Here is a 20414-nt window from a genome sequence, read left to right as displayed (position 1 = left end):
ATCTTCCTCAGCTTCTGTACCTACCTAGAGTAGTCTTGGAACAGCATGATGGTGGATGTGTCATGCTTGATCAACCCTTTTTGTCTTGCTTCCTGGAGGATTTCACCTCAGACCTGATAATAAAAAAATAAAAAGCAACAATTGGCCAGAGGTGGTGGTGGGGGTGGTGTAGGGAGTAGACCAGGTGGCGGTCAGCCAGAGAGAGCCTGGTGTACCCATTTGATTAAAAAACACGTGGAGAAATTTGAAGCTGTGAAAGTTGAACAGAGCCACTATTCCGGAAAGACAACCATATTGGTCCCCTCAACTCCCTCTGGAAACCCCACCAGTCTCAGATTGTTGCTTCAGGCTCTGTTCTCTGCATCGTTGACCTTCCAGGTCACGACCTTGGTGAATGCCCCCACTTCCGCCAGATTTTTACCAAGGAAATGGGGTCATATCCTCGATGTCAAACACCATTCTCTGCTGCAGCTACATGATTAGCCCCACATTGCAGAGTTCTGCCTCAAAAGAGTTACCTGACTGGACCTTACAAATCCTAGCCTCCAAAGAAGGCCTGGAAGTCTGAATGGCTGCCAACAAGGCTGTGTTGTCGGGTAGCAGGGGAGCCGCTTAGTTGTCTCGTGGGTCAGGGGGTAGTTTAGGATCTTTATCTTTCGCCATGTCAGGGAAGAGCGGACACCGGGGTACCAATTGTGTCCTACAGTATCACAACTTCGTTACAGCAAGAGGGGGACACCCACAATGTAAATGAAATGCCCTCACATTCAGGTCCTCCCATTAAGTCCACAAGAGCTGTCGCCATGGACACTCCAAGCACCTCCAGCCAGCGGCCTCAGTCAGGGCCCACCTGCCATCCCTCCTCTGCCCCACGTCCAGGCTTTTCTCCCAGGGTGATGGGGTGTCTCTCATCCCCCAGGTGCGGGCTGCACCTCTTAGGCTGCTATTAGGAACAATATCTCACTGTCCCCTGTTGCCAGCAATCTAACCCATAGGCCCGGTGGGAACCTGGTTCTCCCAAGATCAGGATCTGCCAACGTCCGATTCAGGTCACCTGTGCTTTGGACCTACTCTACCCCTCCAAGTTAAAGCAGAGATTGTGCGTAGTAGTCTTCAGTTGCTCATCTGGCCTCAAAAAGCGAACCGCTGTCCCCTCAGCCAAAAGGGGGTAGATCAGAAGGAGGAGGGAGGAAGTAGGGGGGAGAGGACCGAGCGGGGGAGGTGAGAGGGAGTCCCATAAAGGTCAGGATCTCCTCAGGTCCCCCCAGGAGTATATACAACTATTGTAGAAGGACCTCCCACCTCCTGTTGTGGCAGGCCAGACTCCCGCCGCTATAGTCGCTGTCTGCAGTATGGGACCAGTGCAGCGCTACCAGCACAGTAATCAGGAGTAAGGCCTTCTCCCAGTCCATCTGCTCGTCACCAGTTGGTTTCTTGGGCAACAGGAGTCCTTGTACTGGGCTAAGCCCCGATTAGCTTTCAACCTGGGGGGGCTGCTGCTCCACGCCAGGGGGGATCTCACACCCGCCTCACCCTGGCTCACAGGTCCCACCACTCACTGTGCCCTGTCTCGGCACAAATGCGTGCCGGTAACAGTCTCCAAGGGGGGAGCCCTTGGTTCAATCACTGCGACCTCTGCCTTCCTCTTGGCCTCCTCCGGAAGTCAGGGAGAAGTTACCACTCCCACTTCAGCGGCGCACAAAGGTGGTTTGTGCTATCTTTACAAGTTTAAGCTGCCATCCTGCATAGCCGGCATTGGCAATAGGACCCCTAGTGCGCTGCCAGGCATCACAGCTCTAGACCTTTTACGGAGCTGTCTGTGGGTTGCACTACCACTGATTCTGTGTGGTACAACATATACCCTTTACTGAGGGGCGTATGTTTTTCCTTAGCTTGCACTCCCCAATAAAGCCTTCACTTTTGTGTCTGTGTGCTAAACCACTATCACCTTTGGCTCATACACAACAGACCCTCTACTGAGCTGTCTGTGAATTTCCTTTACTTGCATCTTCAGTGCTTCTTAGTGGCAATTCATAACATCTCAGTCGAGGTGCCCAAAAGCAGTGCTTCCCTCAATTCTGGGGGTTACATCATATAAAGCCAATTTAAACTTCATGTTGAAGTAGTGTGTTGTTTATTTTATTATAACATCAGGACAGGGCAGCTGTTAGCTAATGCTGAAATTGTCATTTGTCTGGTTTGCCTTTGTTCTCCAGGTGGAGAATGTGATATCCCCTCCTACAGGCAACATACACTAATCATTTTGATGTACTTCTAAGTGTATCTATGCTTGGCTTTTGGGACTTGGGAGTTACAGTGACATTGGCTTATAAAGAGAGTTCTTAATTTGTACACAGTGACATTGCCAAGGATACTGAGCTACTGCTGCAGTGCGGGGTCAAAAGTAGTCTGTAGTTTACGCTTGTTTTTCACCCCTGAAATTGTGTTAATTGGCAGCAGTTCCAAGTCACGCCAATCAGCCTCCTACAACACTTGCCTGACCAACATTCAGGGGGTTAGTCTTATTGTTTAAAAATTAGCCGTCTGGTGCTATCAGCAGTACTGAGTGAGCTGCACCTATATCTTGTGACAGGCCAGTCTCACTATAGAGTTCTGTGTGATGCAGTCAAAGTCAGCACTCTACCATTACATCAGTACAAGAGCACCAACTCCTTTATTTGTACTGATGTTTTCTGTGGTCCTCTGTGGCTGGGCTTTTGGGAATCTTTACTGAGACTGAGGCTTTTGTATCGAGGTCCTTACTGTTTATCATACATGGCGAAATGTTTGCATACTTAGGAATGGATTTTACCTCTTAGAAATTGGAATAATAAATTGTTGTCATTGCCTTATATTTCTTTTTTGCAAACGTTGTGTTTCTTCCCTTACTCTGAAATATTGTGTGTCATTTTTTGAAGTAATGGATATGAAAACCAGGTATTGCCATCACCCTTGAAGATCCTTCCCCAAACCCAGACTTTTGCCAATAGTCACAGTTCCCTCTCGCATTGGTAAGTAATAACTGGGTGAGTGGCTCGGTGAGAAAAAAATAGCACGGGCATACCTATTCCCATAGCTCTTTGGTTGACAAATGTATTCAGCCGCTGAGATCCAGTTCACCAAAACTCAGGATCCTTATTCTTCATTGAGCAACACGCCTCTTGGGATTCTATAAACTATTAGTTTCTGAAAAGCAACACCGCTAATTATATACGAGCATACAATAAAGATGTCCTAACATTGGGCTGGCCTGTTATGAGAGTAATGTGTACCATGATCAAGGGCAAATAAGAGCTGCTTTAACAAGTGAGTCATCAACCATAAAGTAAAAAATAGGGCACATCACCTCTTAGCATTAAGCTAAAGCCATATAGATGCAATTTAGGTAGAAGAAAATTAGTTACTTACCTGTAACTGCAGTTCTCCAGTATTGGTATCTTTCATAGATTCACATGCTTGAATCATCCCAGTCGTCGAGGTGGGAGCCTCACAGTAACCTCAAATACACAAAACAGTAGGTCCAAAACCACTAGGCCTAGGTAGGCCCCATAGGCTATTTTATAGCCTATCCATTTTGTTTTGTGAAAAGACGCAAACTTTACTGCCATCCAATCAGGCTTCGGCACCCTCCCAAACACTCCCAACAGAGGCTGCTTTCCCTTAGATTTTCTAGTACAAGTGTGAAGTCAAATATCTGTATATTAGGGGAGCCTCTGAGGGGAGGAGGGTGGGTCGCATGTGAATCTATGAAAGATACCAATATTGGAGAACTGCAGTTACAGGTAAGTAACTCATTTTCTTCTCCAGTATTGGATCTTTCATAGATTCACATGCTTGAATCAGAGTAGCGAGCAGTAATGTTGGAGAACCAATGAATGAATCTGCATCTTGCTTTTTAGCAATTCTCCGACTGATATCAATAATCTTAATAAATATAACAGTAATACGAAAAATTGCATCTCTGCATATTATGCTATAAAAATGTGTCCCTGTTCTTATGAAGTTTAAAACATTTTAACACAATATCAAGAAGCGTTGGTATTACGGCCAGTACCAAGCGAAATATGATACTAATAAGCACTGTAATATAAAAGTAAATGTCAATGAAAATGAAGAACCATATCGCACATACCTTGATTGTGGGGGGTGGGATGTTGTAAGAGGCTCACCTTAACAAAATAAATGCCTCAGCACTGCCTGTCCCACCGCTGCATCCATGTTACTCGTTTCTTCGACACAATAGTGTTTTGTGAACGTATGCTGGCTGGACCATGTGGCCGCTCTACAGATGTTATGCAGTGGTACTCCTGCGAAGAGTGCGGCCGAAGTGGCTACCGCCCTTGTAGAATGGGCTCTCACCCTGCTGTGGAGCGGTTTACCAGCCTGAGCGTGACAGAATTGGATCGCCAGGCCAATCCACCTGGCTATCGTCCTCTTGGATACTGAGTGGCCCTTTTTTGTCCCAACAAAAGCCACAAATAACTGGTCTGATTTATGTATGCTCTGCGTTTTCTGCAGGTAAACATTTAGACACCTTTTTATATCCAGCGAATGTAATGTCTTTTCCGCTACTGTCTGCGGATTTGGAAAAAAGGTTTTTAAGATGACTGGTTCATTCAAGTGGAAAGTTTAAGGAACTTTAGGGATATACTTAGGATTTGTTCTCAGGATTACCCCAGAATTAGTGAATTGGAGGAACAGCTCCTTAATAGTGAAGGCCTGAATGTCGCTTACTCTTTTAGCTGAAGTAAGAGCCAGTAGTAACGCGGTCTTCCATGAGATGAACTTGAGATCTGCTCTGTGGATCGGCTCAAAAGGAGCTTTCATGAGTTGCATTAAGACAACATTCAAGGACCATAAAGGCGGCGGAGGTTATCGCACTGGTGGAAAAGCACGGAACAGGCCCCTCATGAATTGCTTTACAATCCTGGTGGAATATAATGAGACCATGTCTTGTGATCTACGGTATCTCGAGATTGTTGCCAGATGTACTCGAATAGAGGAGTATGAAAGTCCTGACTTTGCCAAAAGCAACAGATATGGCAGTATTTGCTTCGGAAGAGAAGAGATAGGATGTATACCTTCCGCTGCACACCATACACAAAAACATTTCCATTTAAGTTTGTAAGTCTTATTGGTTGTGTCAGCTCTAGCTTTGGCTAAGATTTCTCTACACTCCGAGGAGATGTTTAGATTTACATACTCATTGAATTCAGGAGCCAAGCCGACAAGTGAAGAGATGACTGATCCGGATGTCTGACTTGTCCGTGGTGCATTGTCAAGAGGGTTGGACTCTGTTTGAGTTGCACATGTGGCTGTTCTGAGAGCATTAGGAGCTCCGTGTACCAGACCTGTCTGGGCCATCTGGGAGCTATTAACAGAAGGCGACAACACTCTGTCTTCATTTTCTTGATGAATCTCGGTATCAGTGGGATCGGAGGAAAAGCGTAGGCCTAGACCCTGGACCATCTCATCGAAAACGCATCCCCCCACGATCCTTTCTGGGGAAGCCAACTTGAATAATAAGGGCATTTCTTGTTTTCGAACGTGGCAAACAGATCGAGATTTGGTCTGCCCCATAACAGGAAGAGTCGATCAAGAACTTTCTGGTTTAGCTCCCACTCATGGTATGGTATAACTGTCCTGCTCAGGGTGTCTGCCAGAACGTTGGTCTGTCCTGGCACATGCTCCGCTTTCAGAGAAATGTTGTGCGTGATGGCCCATTTCCAGATGTTCTGAGCCAGCTGCGAGAGTTGTAGAGATCTGGTGCCCCCCTGCTTGTTTAGATAAAACATGCTGGTAGTATTGTCTGTTCTGATTAAGACGCTTGAGTTCTGAAGTTTTGGCAAAAAAGCTTTGAGAGCTAGACCTATTGCTTTGAGCTCCAGTTGATTTATGTGGAGTCGAACCTCTTTTGCATTCCAAGATCCGCTGATTTGTAAATCCTGGCAGTGTGCACCCCATCCCTCGAGAAAAGCGTCCGTTGTTACTATGTAACTGGGCACCTGATGAAGAAATGTGAGCCCGTTGGTCAAATCGGTCAGCGTTACCAACCAATCCATGGTGGTCTGCATTATTGGTGTTATGCGAACCTTGTCCTCGAAAGAGCCGTGCACCTGAGTCCACTGTGCATCCAATTGTTCTTGCAGGGGTCGCATATGGAGCCTGCAATCTGGGACCAGCGGAATGCATGACGAGATCATCCCTAGCAATGATTTGTAGGTGCGGACTGAAACAAACTTTTTTGTAAAGAGTTTGCGTGCTAAGGAGCTTACCTTTTTCTTCCTTTTGTGAGACGGATACGCCTTGTTGCGTACAGTGTCTAGTATTGCTCCTAAGAAATTCAATGTCTGTGTGGGGTGAAGAAGAGATTTTTGATAATTGACGACAAGCCCTAGGCTGCTGAATAATTGGAGGCAAACCGAAATGTGACATACCACTTGAGGCTTTGAAGGTGCCTTTATGAGCCAGTCGTCGAGATAGGGAAATACCTGCATGCCCGACTGTGCTGCCACAGGAGCCAACATTTTCGTGAAAATTCTGGGGGCCGATTTCAAACCAAAGGGAAGAACTCGAAATTGAAAGTGCTTACCAGCTACTTTGAACCTGAGGAATTTGCAGTGGTTGCGGTGTATTGGAATATGAAAGTAAGCATCCTGGAGGTCTAGGGATGCCATATGATCTCCGATATTTAAAAGGCCCAAGACATCCTGTAGTGTCACCATCCTGAACAATTGTTTCTTTAGGAACTTGTTTAGTGCTCTTAAGTCCAGAATGGGACGCCAGTCTCCGGAGGGTTTCTTTACCAGAAAGAAGCGGGAATAGAATCCCCTGTTCCTGTGAGAAAAAGGGATCAGTTCTATCGCTCCTTTGCGCAGCATCACTTGTACTTCATTGAGGAGTTGGTTCACTCTCGGGGGTGGAGGGCCTGACGGAGGGACGTCCGGTGGTGTCTGCGTGAATTCCAGAGTATGGCCACTGGCCACTACATCGAACACCCACCTATCTGATGTTATTGCTGCCCATTGAAGGAGGTAAGAAGTGATGCGACCTCCAATCTTCGAGATTGGTGAGGGGTAGTACACTGGTATGGCTGGTAGGTCATTGTTTCCTGCCCGTATCCCTTCCTCGGGCAGCCACTCTTCCTCTCGCTGGATGTTTATAGGCCGCGGCCGGTGGCAACCGGTAATGTTGCTGCTGTTGGTGGTACTATTGACAGGGTCCTGTGGAGGAAGACTGATACTGGGGTCTGTACTGATGGTAACCCCCTCGAAAGGAGTAACCTCCTCTACCCCTTGCTCCACGAAGGGGCTGCCTCCGATACTGCAGGGTACCTAGTTATCCGTATCTGTTTTGATTGCCTGTAACATGTAGTCGACATGCTTTCCAAACAGACTCTCACCATCAAACGGTATGTCCAGAACCCGGCTCTGGACCTCCGGGCGGAAGGAGGTAGACTTTAGCCATCCTTGCCTATGCAGGACTGCTGCCCCTGCTAGTTGCCTGAAACCTGTCAAAGAAATGTCTATTGCGCTATCTATAATCTCTGCCACAATCCGTTCCCCTTCTTGCAATACCTTCTTCGCTTCCACCTTGACATCCCCCGGCAAGAGATCCAAGAAAGCAGATATGTCTGCCCACATCTGGCAATCATATCTCCCTAGGATGGCCAGGGAATTAGCTGCCTTTACAGTGATCGCCGCTACTGAGGAGAATTTCTTTCCTATATTATCCAATCTCCTTCCATCTTTGTCTGGAGGAGATGCTATAGGTGTGGAAGGGTTCCTAGAACGACGCTGTGCCGCCTGCGATATCACCGAATCCGGTTTTGGTTGTAACACTAAACAGGCTGGAGAATCATCCGGGGCCTTATATTTCTTCTCTAGCCTCGGCATTTGTGAAGGCACTGTCGCCGGATTCTTCGTCGCCTTCAACCCTTCCTGCCATAGGAAATCTACTATCGGTATAGACTTTACTGACCTCTTTGATGGCTCCTTGAAGTCATAAAGGAAACACTCTGTTTCGTGAGAAATAATAGACAGAACAAATCGCTTTGCCGCTCTCTCGATTAAATTATGAAAACCTCCTATGTCCTCAGGAGGTGAGTCCACCGGACCTGCTGGAGGTGAAGATGGTGTGGGGACGTGGTAGTCATCCCATTCACTAGCCACTGACTCCCTTATCTCACCCTCTTCCCTCTCGTTGTCCGACGAGGGATGATCTTCTTGCGTTTGGCTACTCAATGGTATGCCAGTGTGCGGCGTTCCCAGGAGACTGGTCCTCGGGGTCTGATGAGGCGTCTGGTGGCTGTCAGGCCTGGGTGGCGTGATAGGTGTTGATGGTGGAAATCTTCTGTAGTAGTCGTTAAGCATACACTGAAGATCTGCAACCAATGTGCTTGGCATGGGGAGGGATAATTGTTGTTCCCTCGGTGGGTATGAAGTTGAAGCATAGTTGGGCTGGTACTGCCCTTCATCCTCCTCATCAAAGTCTTGGCATTTTACATGCAGCTGAGAAGGGCTACTAGCTGCACCAAACATTCCCTCATCTTGGGAATACATGTCATTGTCGTCATCCAAGAGATGTTGCGGGGGATATGGCAATACCTTGCCCGGGGAGGTTTGCATCGGAAGAATGTCAGATGATTTCTCCCCCATGGTGATGAGTGAAAGAGGTAAGAATCTTGTTGAGTCCTCTTGAGAATATGTCATCAATGTTGACGATTGCTCCGGTGAAATCCCCAGGAGGGTTGACGGTTTATCTGCTGTATTCTCGTCGCCGGTGTCTTTGTCAATGGTGTCTTCGTTGACGGTTCCGTTGACGATTCCCTCATCGACGAGTCCCCATGTGGGCATTTGTCTCTCCGACGATGCTGTCGTCGCCGGTGTGCTTGACGACGGTGCCTTCTTAAACCTCATCGACAGGTGCTTCGTCGACAGTAGTGCCTTAGTCGATTGGTGGACGCACGATGCTTCCGCCGTTGACGATGTCTTCGTCGGCGAAGCTTTCTTAAATATTTTTGCTGTACTGATCGTCGGCGACGATAATGGTGACAACGTCATTATCATCGGTGAGACCGCCGTTGTAAATGTTTTTTGTCTGAGGAGAGCCTTACCGGATCTTTCTGCGGTGACAGAGATAGGGATGGTGGTAATCTTCCTCTGCAGAGGCGAAGTAAGCTCTGAACGAACCTTTTTTGGCAACCTTGAGTGGGTCTCTGACTGAGAAATATTCTTTTCATGTCTCTTTTGTGTCTCAGCAGAGACATGCTTCATCTTTCTGGCCATCTTTCTCTGTGGCTCATCAGGCAATCTTCCCTTCTCACCTCATCTTTTTAGGGAGTGAGAAGCATGAGATGACGTTTCGCTTTCATCTGAGGAAGGATGTTCCATGGCTTTCTGTTTCTGTAGCCACAAGAGAAGCCTACCCTCACGGTCTTTGAGGGTTTTTTGACTGAAGGTGTGACATATCTTGCAGTCTCTCACCTTGTGGTCTGGATGGAGGCAGTAGATGCACTTTTTGTGGGGGTCATCAACATGTAGTCTCTTCTTCCCACAACTGCCAAAGTCTCTGAACAGACCCTTTTTTGTCTTTTCAGACATGATATAGCTGGAAAGCTGGGTTCACTGAGAGAAACATTTTCCTGTCAGAAAAGGTGAACTGAGCAGAGCTCAGGGAGACTCCCTTCACACGACGTGCGATAGAAAATCTGAGGGAAAGCAACCTCTTTTGGGAGTGTTTGGGAGGGTGCTGAAGCCTGATTGGATAGCACTAAAGTTTGGGTCTTTTCACAAAACAAAATGGATAGGCTATGAAATAGCCTATGGGGCCTACCTAGGCCTAGTGGTTTTGGACCTACTGTTTTGTGTATATGAGGTTACTGTGAGGCTCCCACCTCGACGACGGGGATGATTCAAGCATGTGAATCTATGAAAGATCCAATACTGGAGAACAATATCTTCTAGAAACAGCAAGGTCACAGCTACAGCTACCGCTAAACATACTGAATCTGTTGTTACCTGTTCTTCATTGCTTTTGATAATGACTAATGTTGCAGACATTGCCTCGCAGGACTGCTTTGCATCGTCATATATCTCAGTTACTGTTGCAATGTAATAGCAGTCGTTGGCAAAGTCCTTCCAGTCAGCAGGACAACCTAAAAAATTGATATATTCTGTTAATATTGCAATGGACCGTAATGTACATGAACACACATTAGTGAATAAAATAAGCAGAAGTTATGAACCAAGATACATTTTCTTTCCCTGTGGTTAGTTTCTCCATCTAAGCAAGTTTTTTACAAGATCCATTACCCCCCACACACAATCTGGTGTATTACAACAATAATGAGGCAATAATATCTAGCTGTAACAAAAACTAACTGCAGAATAGCAACTATCACTGTATCGTCAAAATACACATATACTACACAGGAAAGTCTATACAGACAACTCCACATACTTGCCTTGACAATATACATATACTTGCTTGACAATAGACGTATCAGCAAGGTAAGTAGATGTGGTGATGGAAATATCGTCATGTACTTTCAGATTATATATCATGATACGTAGGTGTTGAGTTAAAAATAGCTCTTCGACAAATACCTTGATGATATATATTTAACATGATGACAGTGCTTAATTTGTGCTATTCTTTGATGGTGCTTGGCACTAGCACTTATTCCGTACCACCATAGCGTTAGTGTTAAAATCACTGGCAGCCCTCGTGGGGCAGTAGGTGCTACATCTGTTCAAGAAAGGGTGCACTATGTTGTTACAAGTGCGCCACACAAACCTCTTGGGAAGAGGGTGGTGAGTACATTACTTTTGCCTTTCGCAGTGTCTCTTAGGACAGGTTCAGCTACTGCTGTTCACATTAGTTTAGAGCATCACGGTTTTTCACAGTGATAATTAGCAGCGAAAGGTATGCATCTCAATTTAAAAGGTTATTTCTGCCCTGTCCCTCACGGGGTTGTTTAATTCTTGACAGCCTAAATTATATTTCTTATTTCACAAGTCTGCCAAGGTGTACGCTGACAGATGATACAATCAGCCACCCCTGGCTTTTCAGCCAAAATGTTGTTACATTTTGGGACGTGTAGTTCTGCTTTTAACGCTTTTATTATGAGTTCAAAACCCCAGAACGCAAAGTGATGTTTGTAAAATTGCCAAAACCAGCTGAATGTGTTATGCATGATTTGGAGCCGCTTGTTTGCTTCAGCTCTATTATAAAATGTTATGAAAGTCTTTCAGTTCATTCAAAAAGTGCTTGTTTCACACGTGAAACGAAAAGTACACTCTGCTTACATATTTTGTGAGGTTTCACTTTTTCATTCACATCATGCATTAAAAAAGGCATTGGCAATATGAATCGTGTCTTTTTGAGTTTTTATACTGAGATTCCTAACACAACTGGACAGCTGCAGCGCAACCTTCCTAAAACAAAGGTTATGCAAAGGATAGGTTGTAGCAACAGGAGGAACACCACATGCTTCTTTCACACATACAGGGCAGGTACAATTAGTTAATACACAAAAGAGGGAGTGAGAGGAATTAAAGGACTTGTACTTTCCCTGTAATAACATAAGCATACAAGAAGTAAAACATTCCTGGAAGAAAAAGACAAGCTTCCTACTGATTAAACAGACAGGTATCAACTTAAATGGGATGATAAACGCTCCCCCTCTTACTGTGGTGTACTTCATCAAAAGATTCCACATCTAGTAGTGGGAAGTATCCAAGAACTACCTGGCACCGGTTGTACACTCTCCTAGTTATGAGTGCCCTACTTTGGTTGAGTTTCAGTCGCAGGTTGGGACCTTGTAGCACTATGAACACAGAATTCACTATTCCCAACTACTCCAACCAGGGTTCAATTCTGTTCTCTGTTTAGACAGGCAGACAACATGATGTCATGAGTGTTGTAATATGTGGGGCAATTAGCAGTGCATGGTGATGGTGTAAGTTATTGTTAACTTAGGGCAAGAGGGATAAGTTACTTACCTGTAAATCCTAGTTCTCTTCCAGGGGTATCCTCATCAAAGTCATAAACATTGAATATTCCCGCCCTTGTGCGGGGACCCCGGAGCATATATAAAATATATACACATTATACATGTGTAACAAACAGTCATGCAGGCTATCATGTTAAAAACAGGCTAAAATGCTTTATTTCTATGAAGTTTTTTTTTTTTTTTTTTTTAAATACTACAATAGAGCCTAAATAAGTACCCAAGCTCCTAAAACTAGGCTTGGGGAAGTAAGCAGTAGCAAACTCTAGTGAAAAAATAGAGAAAACTGCATTGAAAAACAATGAAGCATTCTTAGCCAATAGGCTGCATGTAGGTTAACACAGGAGAACCATAAAAACTTTGGCACTGTGCCTTTAAGACCCTGAGCACCTCCAGTATCCCACCATGCCTCAGGGGTGAAGGAAAGGTGACAGTTGGTTCACAGTTAGGTCAGTTCTTTTTACGGTGACAATTTGTATAATTGAATCAAAATACTGTCTGTCCTGCACTTCCAGTAGACGTGTGTCCGGGGAGGAGGGTGGGTTGTTTATGACTTTGATGAGGATACCCCTGGAAGAGAACTAGGATTTACAGGTAAGTAACTTATCCTTCTCTTCCAGGGGATCCTCATCAATAGTCATAAACATTGAATAGATTAGCAAGCCCATCCCTAAACCCAGCGGACTGTCCGATAGAAGTGCAGGAATAGACATGTCTTACGCAAATAAATTCCTTAGAGAGGCCTGCCCCACTTGGGCATCCGCTCTTGCATCTGAGTCTAAACAATAATGTCTTGTAAAAGTATGGACAGACTTCCATGTAGCAGCCTTACAAATCTCAGATATAGGAACATTGTTAAGGAGAGCAGCAGTAGCCGCTTTTCCCCTTGTGGAATGCGCTCTAGGCCGCGCTAGCAATTGTCTATTAGCTAGCTGGTAAGTATTAACAATACAAGAAACTATCCATCTTGATATTGTTCGCTTAGATGCTGCTTCTCCTGTCCTTAAATGACCATAGTTCACAAACAAGCGGTTAGAGTGTCTAATCGATTTTGTCTTGTCCAGATAAAATTTCAGCACTCTTTTCAAGTCTAATGAGTGCAATGCTTTCTCAGCCGGAGTTTCCGGATTGGGAAAGAACGTCGGTAAAGTTATGGTCTGATTAATATGGAATTCTGACACCACCTTCGGAAGGAAAGATGGGTGAGTTCGTAGAACTACTCTATTGTCATGAAAAACCGTGTACGGTTCTTTTGCAGACAAGGCCTGGATCTCACTGACCCTCCTCGCTGAAGTAATGGCCACCAGAAAAGCCGTTTTCCACGTAAGGTGTTGTAAGGAGGCCTTATGGATAGGCTCGAAAGGAGGGCCCATAAGTTTTGCTAGGACTATGTTCAGTTCCCACGGAGGAGAAGGCCTCCGAATTGGCGGAAAAACTTTCTTCAAACCTTCTAAGAAATCCTTGACTACAGGTTTCGTAAAGAAGGATTCCTGAGAAGGTGACTTGCGATAGGCAGTAATAGCAGACAAATGTACCTTAATAGATGATACCTGCAGACCGGATTTCGCTAGGTGAAGCAAATAGGACAGTATGACGTCCTCCTGCGCCCGTATGGGATTATGGCCTTGCTGACAGCACCATATGTAGAATCTCTTCCACTTAAAAGCGTAGGAACGCCGCGTGGAAGGCCGTTTGGACTCTTTCAAGATGTTCATGCACTCCTGCGAGAGTCCTAGGTGCCCATACTGCAGGAATTCAGGAGCCATGCTGTTAAGCTCAGAGAGGGTAGGTTGGGATGCAGAATCCTGCCCTCCATTCTGCTCAGAAGATCCGGTCTGCACGGCAGCCTCCTGTGAGGTTTTTCCGACAGGTTGAGGAGATCCGTGTACCAGAATTGTCGAGGCCATTGTGGCGCTATAAGAATCATTCTGGTCCTGGATCCGTAAAGTTTGCTGATCACTGCCGGAATGAGGGGAATCGGCGGAAAAGCGTAAAGAAATGTCCCTGACCAGTCGATCAACAGGGCATTCCCTCGAGATCCCGGACGGTAGAACCTGGATGCGAAGTCTGGGCATTTCCTGTTTACATCGTCTGCGAAGAGGTCCAGTTGAGGCCGACCCCATTGCGCGAAGATGTATTCTGCGACTTCGTCGTGCAGGACCCAATCGTGAACGTCCTCCAGGTGTCTGCTTAGAAAGTCTGCTTCTACGTTCTGCTGACCTGGCAGGTGAACTGCTGTGATTGACATTCCTCTGGCCAGGAGCCAATGCCATATCGCTTGGGACTCTCGTGAAAGGGGTAGGGATCTCGTTCCCCCTTGTTTGTTCAAGTAATACATCGTGGTTGTATTGTCCGTCTGTATCAATAGAGTTTTCCCCTGAATTAGCGGTGTGAAAGACTTGAGAGCCAGATGGACCGCTCTGAGTTCTAGCAGATTGATGTGGTACTGCTTCTCCTTGTCTGACCACAGACCCTGCGCTTGAAAAGGACCCAGATGAGCCCCCCATCCCTGAAGAGACGCATCCGTTACCAGAGTGTCGGATGGAAGTACCTGGTGAAACGGAGCGCCCACTGACAGGTGAGGTCTGTGCATCCACCATCTCAATGACTGCAGTGCTACCTCCGGTAGCCGCATTGTGTCTTCCCAGCGACCTGTTCTTTGGCTCCAATTGGCCTCCAATGCCTCTTGGAGGGGTCTCATGTGGAGTCTGGCATTTGGGACAATAAAGATGCACGATGCCATGGAGCCCAGTAGTGATGTCACCTGACGTGCTGTAGGTGCGCTGGCTCTCAACAGGTCCTGGCACTTCTTGTTTATTGAGGACAGTCGTTCCTCCGAAGGATACACTTTTTGTAGTTCTGTGTTTATGATAGCTCCTAGGTAGTGAAGACTCTGCGTTGGAGTCAAGGTTGACTTCTGGTAATTGACCTGAAGACCTAGAGCTTCGCAAACTCCTAGTACAATGTCCCGATGGCTTCTCGCCTGCTCCGGAGAAGAAGCCTTTAGTAGCCAGTCGTCTAGGTATGGATATATGTATATCCTTTGTCTTCGTAGATGCGCCGCCACCACTGCCATACATTTCGAGAAAACTCTTGGAGCAGATTTCAGGCCAAAGGGTAGAACCCTGAACTGGTAATGCTGTAACGCTACTCGAAAGCGCAGGAATTTTCGATGCTTTGGAGCTATTGGGATGTGGAAATACGCATCCTGCAGGTCGATGGAGCACATCCAGTCTCCCTGATGCAGTTGAAGGAAAATTTGGTGAAGCGCTAGCATTCTGAACTTCTGCTTTCTTATGTATTTGTTCAGCAGTCTTAGATCCAGGATTGGCCTGAAAACGCCCTCTTGACCCTTCTTTGCTACTAAAAAGTAACGGGAGTAGACCCCCTTTCCTCTGTGGGCAGGTGGAACCCTTTCTATGGCATTCTTTCTTATGAGGGCGAGAGCCTCCTTGCGTAGCAAGGTGAGATGAGCCGGATTGTGTTTGGTTGGTGGCAAGTGTGGTGGAGGCTGCTTGAAAAGGAGAGAATAGCCATGTTCGACAATATTGAGCACCCATTTGTCTCTTGTGATAGAGTGCCACTCGTGAAGATGAGCAATAATACTTCCCCCCACCGGAGTGGTGTACAGTGTCGAGGGAAGCGAGACTTCATTGCTTAGTGGGTGCTTTTGGAGTGGACTGTTGAGGTCTACTTGACCCTCGCTCCCTTGTGTTTCTTCGCTGAAACAGAGGGCGTCCCTGTCGTTGCTGAGACCTTTGCGACCAATGAGGGGTTTGAACCCTCTGTTGGAAAGGGCGTCTATCGTACGGTCTGTACCTCCACCTGAAATCTTTCCTTCTTTCGAGGCCTACCGCCTTCATGGTATCCACCTCGGTCTCCATGCGGGCCATCTCTTCGTCTGCATGGGCACCGAATAGAGAATTACCCGGCAAATGGGAGATTCAGGATACGTTGTTGTGCCTCCTGTTTCAAGCCAGTGAGCCTCAGCCAGGAAGATCTCCTCGCACAGATACCATGTGCGTACCCATGAGCCGCCAAATCCGCCCCATCCGCTGCCGCGCTGATAACTTGGTTAGATACCAGGCATCCTTCCTGTAGAATCTCTTGGAAATCTTGCCTGTCTTCTCTGGGCAGTTTTTCTGTAAATCTACTGAGGGAATCCCACAGAGAACGATCGTACCTGCCCAGGAGCACAGACGCACTAGAGACCTTCATTGCTGAAGCCGCTGTCCCGCACATCTTTCTTCCCAGAGAGTCTAAATGCCTGCTCTCTTTATCCGGGGGTACCGTGGATGAAGATGCCACCGAGTGGGTCTTTCGGGCGGCAGCTATGATCACTGAGTCTGGTGGCGGATCCTTCCTAAGGAATAAAGGGTCTTGCTCTGGAGCCTTGTACTTTTTAAGAATCCGAGCCGGGGCAGACTTAAGCGAGGCTGGGGCCAGAAAAGTGTCCATGGTTGGCTGCAACAAACCAGGCACTAGAGGCAGCAACTTTTTCTGTTGTAGCGTCTCAAAGATGATTGATGAGGAGGTAGACGGTTCTGGAACCTCTATATTGAGTTTCTGCGCTCCTCTTAGCAACACCTCGTTGAAAGTGGTTATGTCATCCACTGGTGAGACTCTAGCAGGTGGTGAATCTGTAAGAGTAGGTGAGTAACGCCCGACAGAAGAACCTGATGAAGACCAAGAGGGTGATCTTCTTGAGCGCGACCTGGATCTCCGTTGAGAGCGAGATCTGCTGCGGGACGCTGTAGCCGAGCGCCTAGGCCTCGCGGTCGGCTGTCGAGGAGCTGAACGAGCCCGTTCTGCCCCGGCTGTCGGCGATGGCGTTCTTGGCGGGGAGGCAGTGGGTGAATACATTCGCGAATATTGCAAATCTGGGGAGGCCGCTGGTCTGTTGAGGCTCTCCAGCCATCTCGGAGATAGGTTGATGGGCGAGACATGCCCAGGAGATGCTCTTGACCGAGAAGAGTCGCTCGGTATGGAGACCACTGGAGACTGAGCCTTGTCTGGCGAGGGGCGATGTTCTGCTCCCTGTTGGACAGGTAAAACCTGCGTCGACGTCGATGGCTGTTTCGACGTCGAAGGACGCCCAGTCGGCCGGTCCTGCCTCGACGTTGATTGCCTCGACGTTGAGTGCCTTGACGTCGAACGGCGTTCCTTGGACCTCGACCTGCTCGCCGTCGTGTGCCTCGACGTGGAGCGATGGGAGGTTGACGGCGGATGTTTCTCGTGCCGTCGTGGAGATCTCGACGCCGTGTGTCCTGACGTCGGGGGGCGCACAGCCTTTGGCGGCGACCGGGCATGCCGGCGATGGCTCGACGTCGATCGGCGGGCTGCCGTCGATGGAGACCTGCCCCTGCTCTGATGTTCTCTCAACGCCGTTCCCTTCGACGTCGGGTGTGTCGCCGTCGACGGCGATCTATGCCGGTGGGACGGTGGTAGCGACGACGTCGACGGTGAACAAACAGGTATTTTCCTACCTGTCGACCGGGCCATTCTCTCCTGAGAATGGCCTTCAGGATGCCTGGGGAGTGAGGAGGACGATGTTCTTTTCCTCTCCTGAAGCCCATGAAGTCGGATCTTCTCTCTGTCTTTCAGAGTCCTCCTAGACATGTTCTTACAGTACTTACAAGTGTCAGGGCAGTGACTCTGAGGCAGGCACACTATGCACAGAGAGTGGGGATCTGACTGGGCCTTCTTCTTCCCACAAGCAGGGCATTTGACAAAAAGAGAAGGCATTTTTCTGTCAGAAAAAACCTTCCTAGCTCAGACAAAGATGTTACTTGTCGAGTGAAAAGTGAAAAAACGCTTTTTTAAAGAATTTTTCTGAGGAAAACTCAGAAAAACTGAGAGCTCAATGCTCCAGGATCCTCTCAGAAGAAGCCGGAAAAAAGAACTGACCTAACTGTGAACCAACTGTCACCTTTCCTTCACCCCTGAGGCATGGTGGGATACTGGAGGTGCTCAGGGTCTTAAAGGCACAGTGCCAAAGTTTTTATGGTTCTCCTGTGTTAACCTACATGCAGCCTATTGGCTAAGAATGCTTCATTGTTTTTCAATGCAGTTTTCTCAATTTTTTCACTAGAGTTTGCTACTGCTTACTTCCCCAAGCCTAGTTTTAGGAGCTTGGGTACTTATTTAGGCTCTATTGTAGTATTTAAAAAAAAAAAAAAAAAAACTTAATAGAAATAAAGCATTTTAGCCTGTTTTTAACATGATAGCCTGCATGACTGTTTGTTACACATGTATAATGTGTATATATTTTATATATGCTCCGGGGACCCCGCACAAGGGCGGGAATATTCAATGTTTATGACTATTGATGAGGATCCCCTGGAAGAGAATAATAGTTACTTGAAATAACTCTAACTATATCAGCTGAATTTCTATGGTTTTGTATATTTGAAATGCCAGCCTAACTATAACGTCCCTGTAACCTTTGATTAATTAAGTGAATTTCTATGTTTTTTTTTAAATTCTATTTCCTAACTATAATGTCCCTGTAACCTTTGGTTTATTCTGTGATATCCATCTATATGTATAAACACACGCACACACACACACACACTCAAACCAGCCTCACTCCTTTCATCTCCTCGTGCAGACTTTATTTTCCAGCCATCCATTCTCTCTCCTTCTCTACCCTCCCTCTCTGATAGTTTTTTCTCTACACCCCCCTCTCTCTAGAAGCCTCACAATGACCACCTTAGTAAGCTGGTTTAAGTGACAGGGGCACCACCGAAGAAATGCCCTGTGGAATAAAAGTCCTATTCGGTCCTCCAAAATAGCCAAGTGGAAGTTTCTAAGCATCACACAGTGATGCTCTGCATCTTTCATGAGTGTAAAGTGTGTTTAAGTCAAGTGTCTGTAGGGTTTATGAGTGATAAAACACCTCCAAATAACAGACACATATGCAGCTCAAAGGAAAGCATTTTGTCCTTGAAACGCCCCTGCCATGCACAGTTTTTTCTTCAATAATTTGACTTCTAATGTTTCACTGATAATTGTGTTAATGTTATAAAAGTTGTCATGAGTGCTGTAATATCTGGGGTAATTAGCAGTGCATGGTGAGGGTGTGAGTTATAGTTAACTGTGGCCGTGAGTTATAGTTACTTGAAATGATTCTAACTGCTGAATTTCTCTGGTTTTGTGTGAGTAAATTCAGAACCTAACAATAACATCCCTGTAACCTTTGGTTTTTTAAGTGAATTTCTATGGGTTTTTAAATGCTATTTCCTAACTATAATGCCCCTGTAACCTTTGTTTATTTTCAATTAATTTTCTATATTTTTTTTAACCTAAAGCAGTGGTTCCCATACTGTGGGCCGGGGACCCCTGGGGGTCCGCGAAGCCTCCTCAGGGGGTCCGCGGCTGCTTAAATAATTTAATAATATTAGGGCCCAGCTACCAGTAATGACTCCTTGGGGGTCCCCGTGTTCCAATAATGATTCAGTGCGGGTCCCCGGGCTCCAGTATTGATGAAATGGGGGTCCACAGAAGTCAAAAGGTTGGGAACCACTGACCTAAAGCAAATTTCATTACCATATGTTAATCCACAAAGGAAAGTTATTCCACAAAATTACCTCACCTATGCGCTAATCAACAAAGGAACCTCACCTGACTTTTTAATCTAACTAGAGTCCATAGCTTTGCATGAAATATCTACACAAGTGGAGTTCTTGCTGCCTCCTTGGGTAAATGTCTAGTATATTTTCTACACTACAGCAGCATAAAGGAAATGTCACCAGTGACCTGTGTGCGTTTGGCAATGTGATTGTTCCTCGTGCATCTTTCTCCAGAATTCTGTGATAACATGAATCCTCCTTCAGAGACTACAAAGACATAAATCTCCACCAAATCGGTGTCTTTCCTCCTATATATTTGAAGTAAGAGCTTCAATGTTTTGTGTAGATGTCCTCATGCTCCTCGGCATCAAGAACGCACCATAAATACTTGCAGGAAGCACACTGGGGGGCACTTTGGAAAGCTGTCCATCACCCTGACAAAAAGGGGGAAGACATATGCATGCTACTAAGGTAGACGGTGCGTGGCCAAGCAGGTGGAGCTTTTAGGTGATTTGCACATTTGCATATTCTTTAAAGGGTAAACCATGAGGAAGAGGGCTGTGTGGCCCCTCTCCGGTTGATTGTGGTCCCAGGGACCCCATCTCCTGGGGCCCGCCATCTGTCCTGGGAGCCCTGCATGGCACCCTGTGTGCAATGGGACCACGGGGATCTTGAAGGCTCCCTCAGTCCCAGCTGGCTCCCCGTTTTCTGAGGGAGCTGGCATTGCTTTGGCACACAGGGTGCTGCTAAACATACAGCTCCCTGTCTGCAAAAGCAGTCATTTCCTCTGTTTCCCTGCCTGCATCTCTGCAAGCAAGGAAACAGAGGAA

The 20414-nt window shown here is 46.6% G+C and overlaps 1 protein-coding gene across 1 annotated transcript in view; it reads right to left on the bottom strand.

The window, feature by feature from the left end:
• COLEC12 (collectin subfamily member 12) overlaps window positions 1-20414 on the bottom strand; it is a 422420-nt gene that overhangs the window by 24587 nt on the left and 377419 nt on the right. Inside the window, exon 7 of the mRNA XM_069219987.1 lies at window positions 10020-10156. Within this exon, the coding sequence (XP_069076088.1) occupies window positions 10020-10156 (137 nt within the window). The remainder of the gene's footprint in view (window positions 1-10019; window positions 10157-20414) is intronic.

The sequence above is a fragment of the Pleurodeles waltl genome, chromosome 2_2, assembly GCF_031143425.1.
Source record: "Pleurodeles waltl isolate 20211129_DDA chromosome 2_2, aPleWal1.hap1.20221129, whole genome shotgun sequence".
Lineage (NCBI taxonomy): Eukaryota > Metazoa > Chordata > Amphibia > Caudata > Salamandridae > Pleurodeles > Pleurodeles waltl.
Note: the sequence above shows the minus strand (reverse complement) of the source record. Positions and strands in the feature narration are given on the sequence as shown.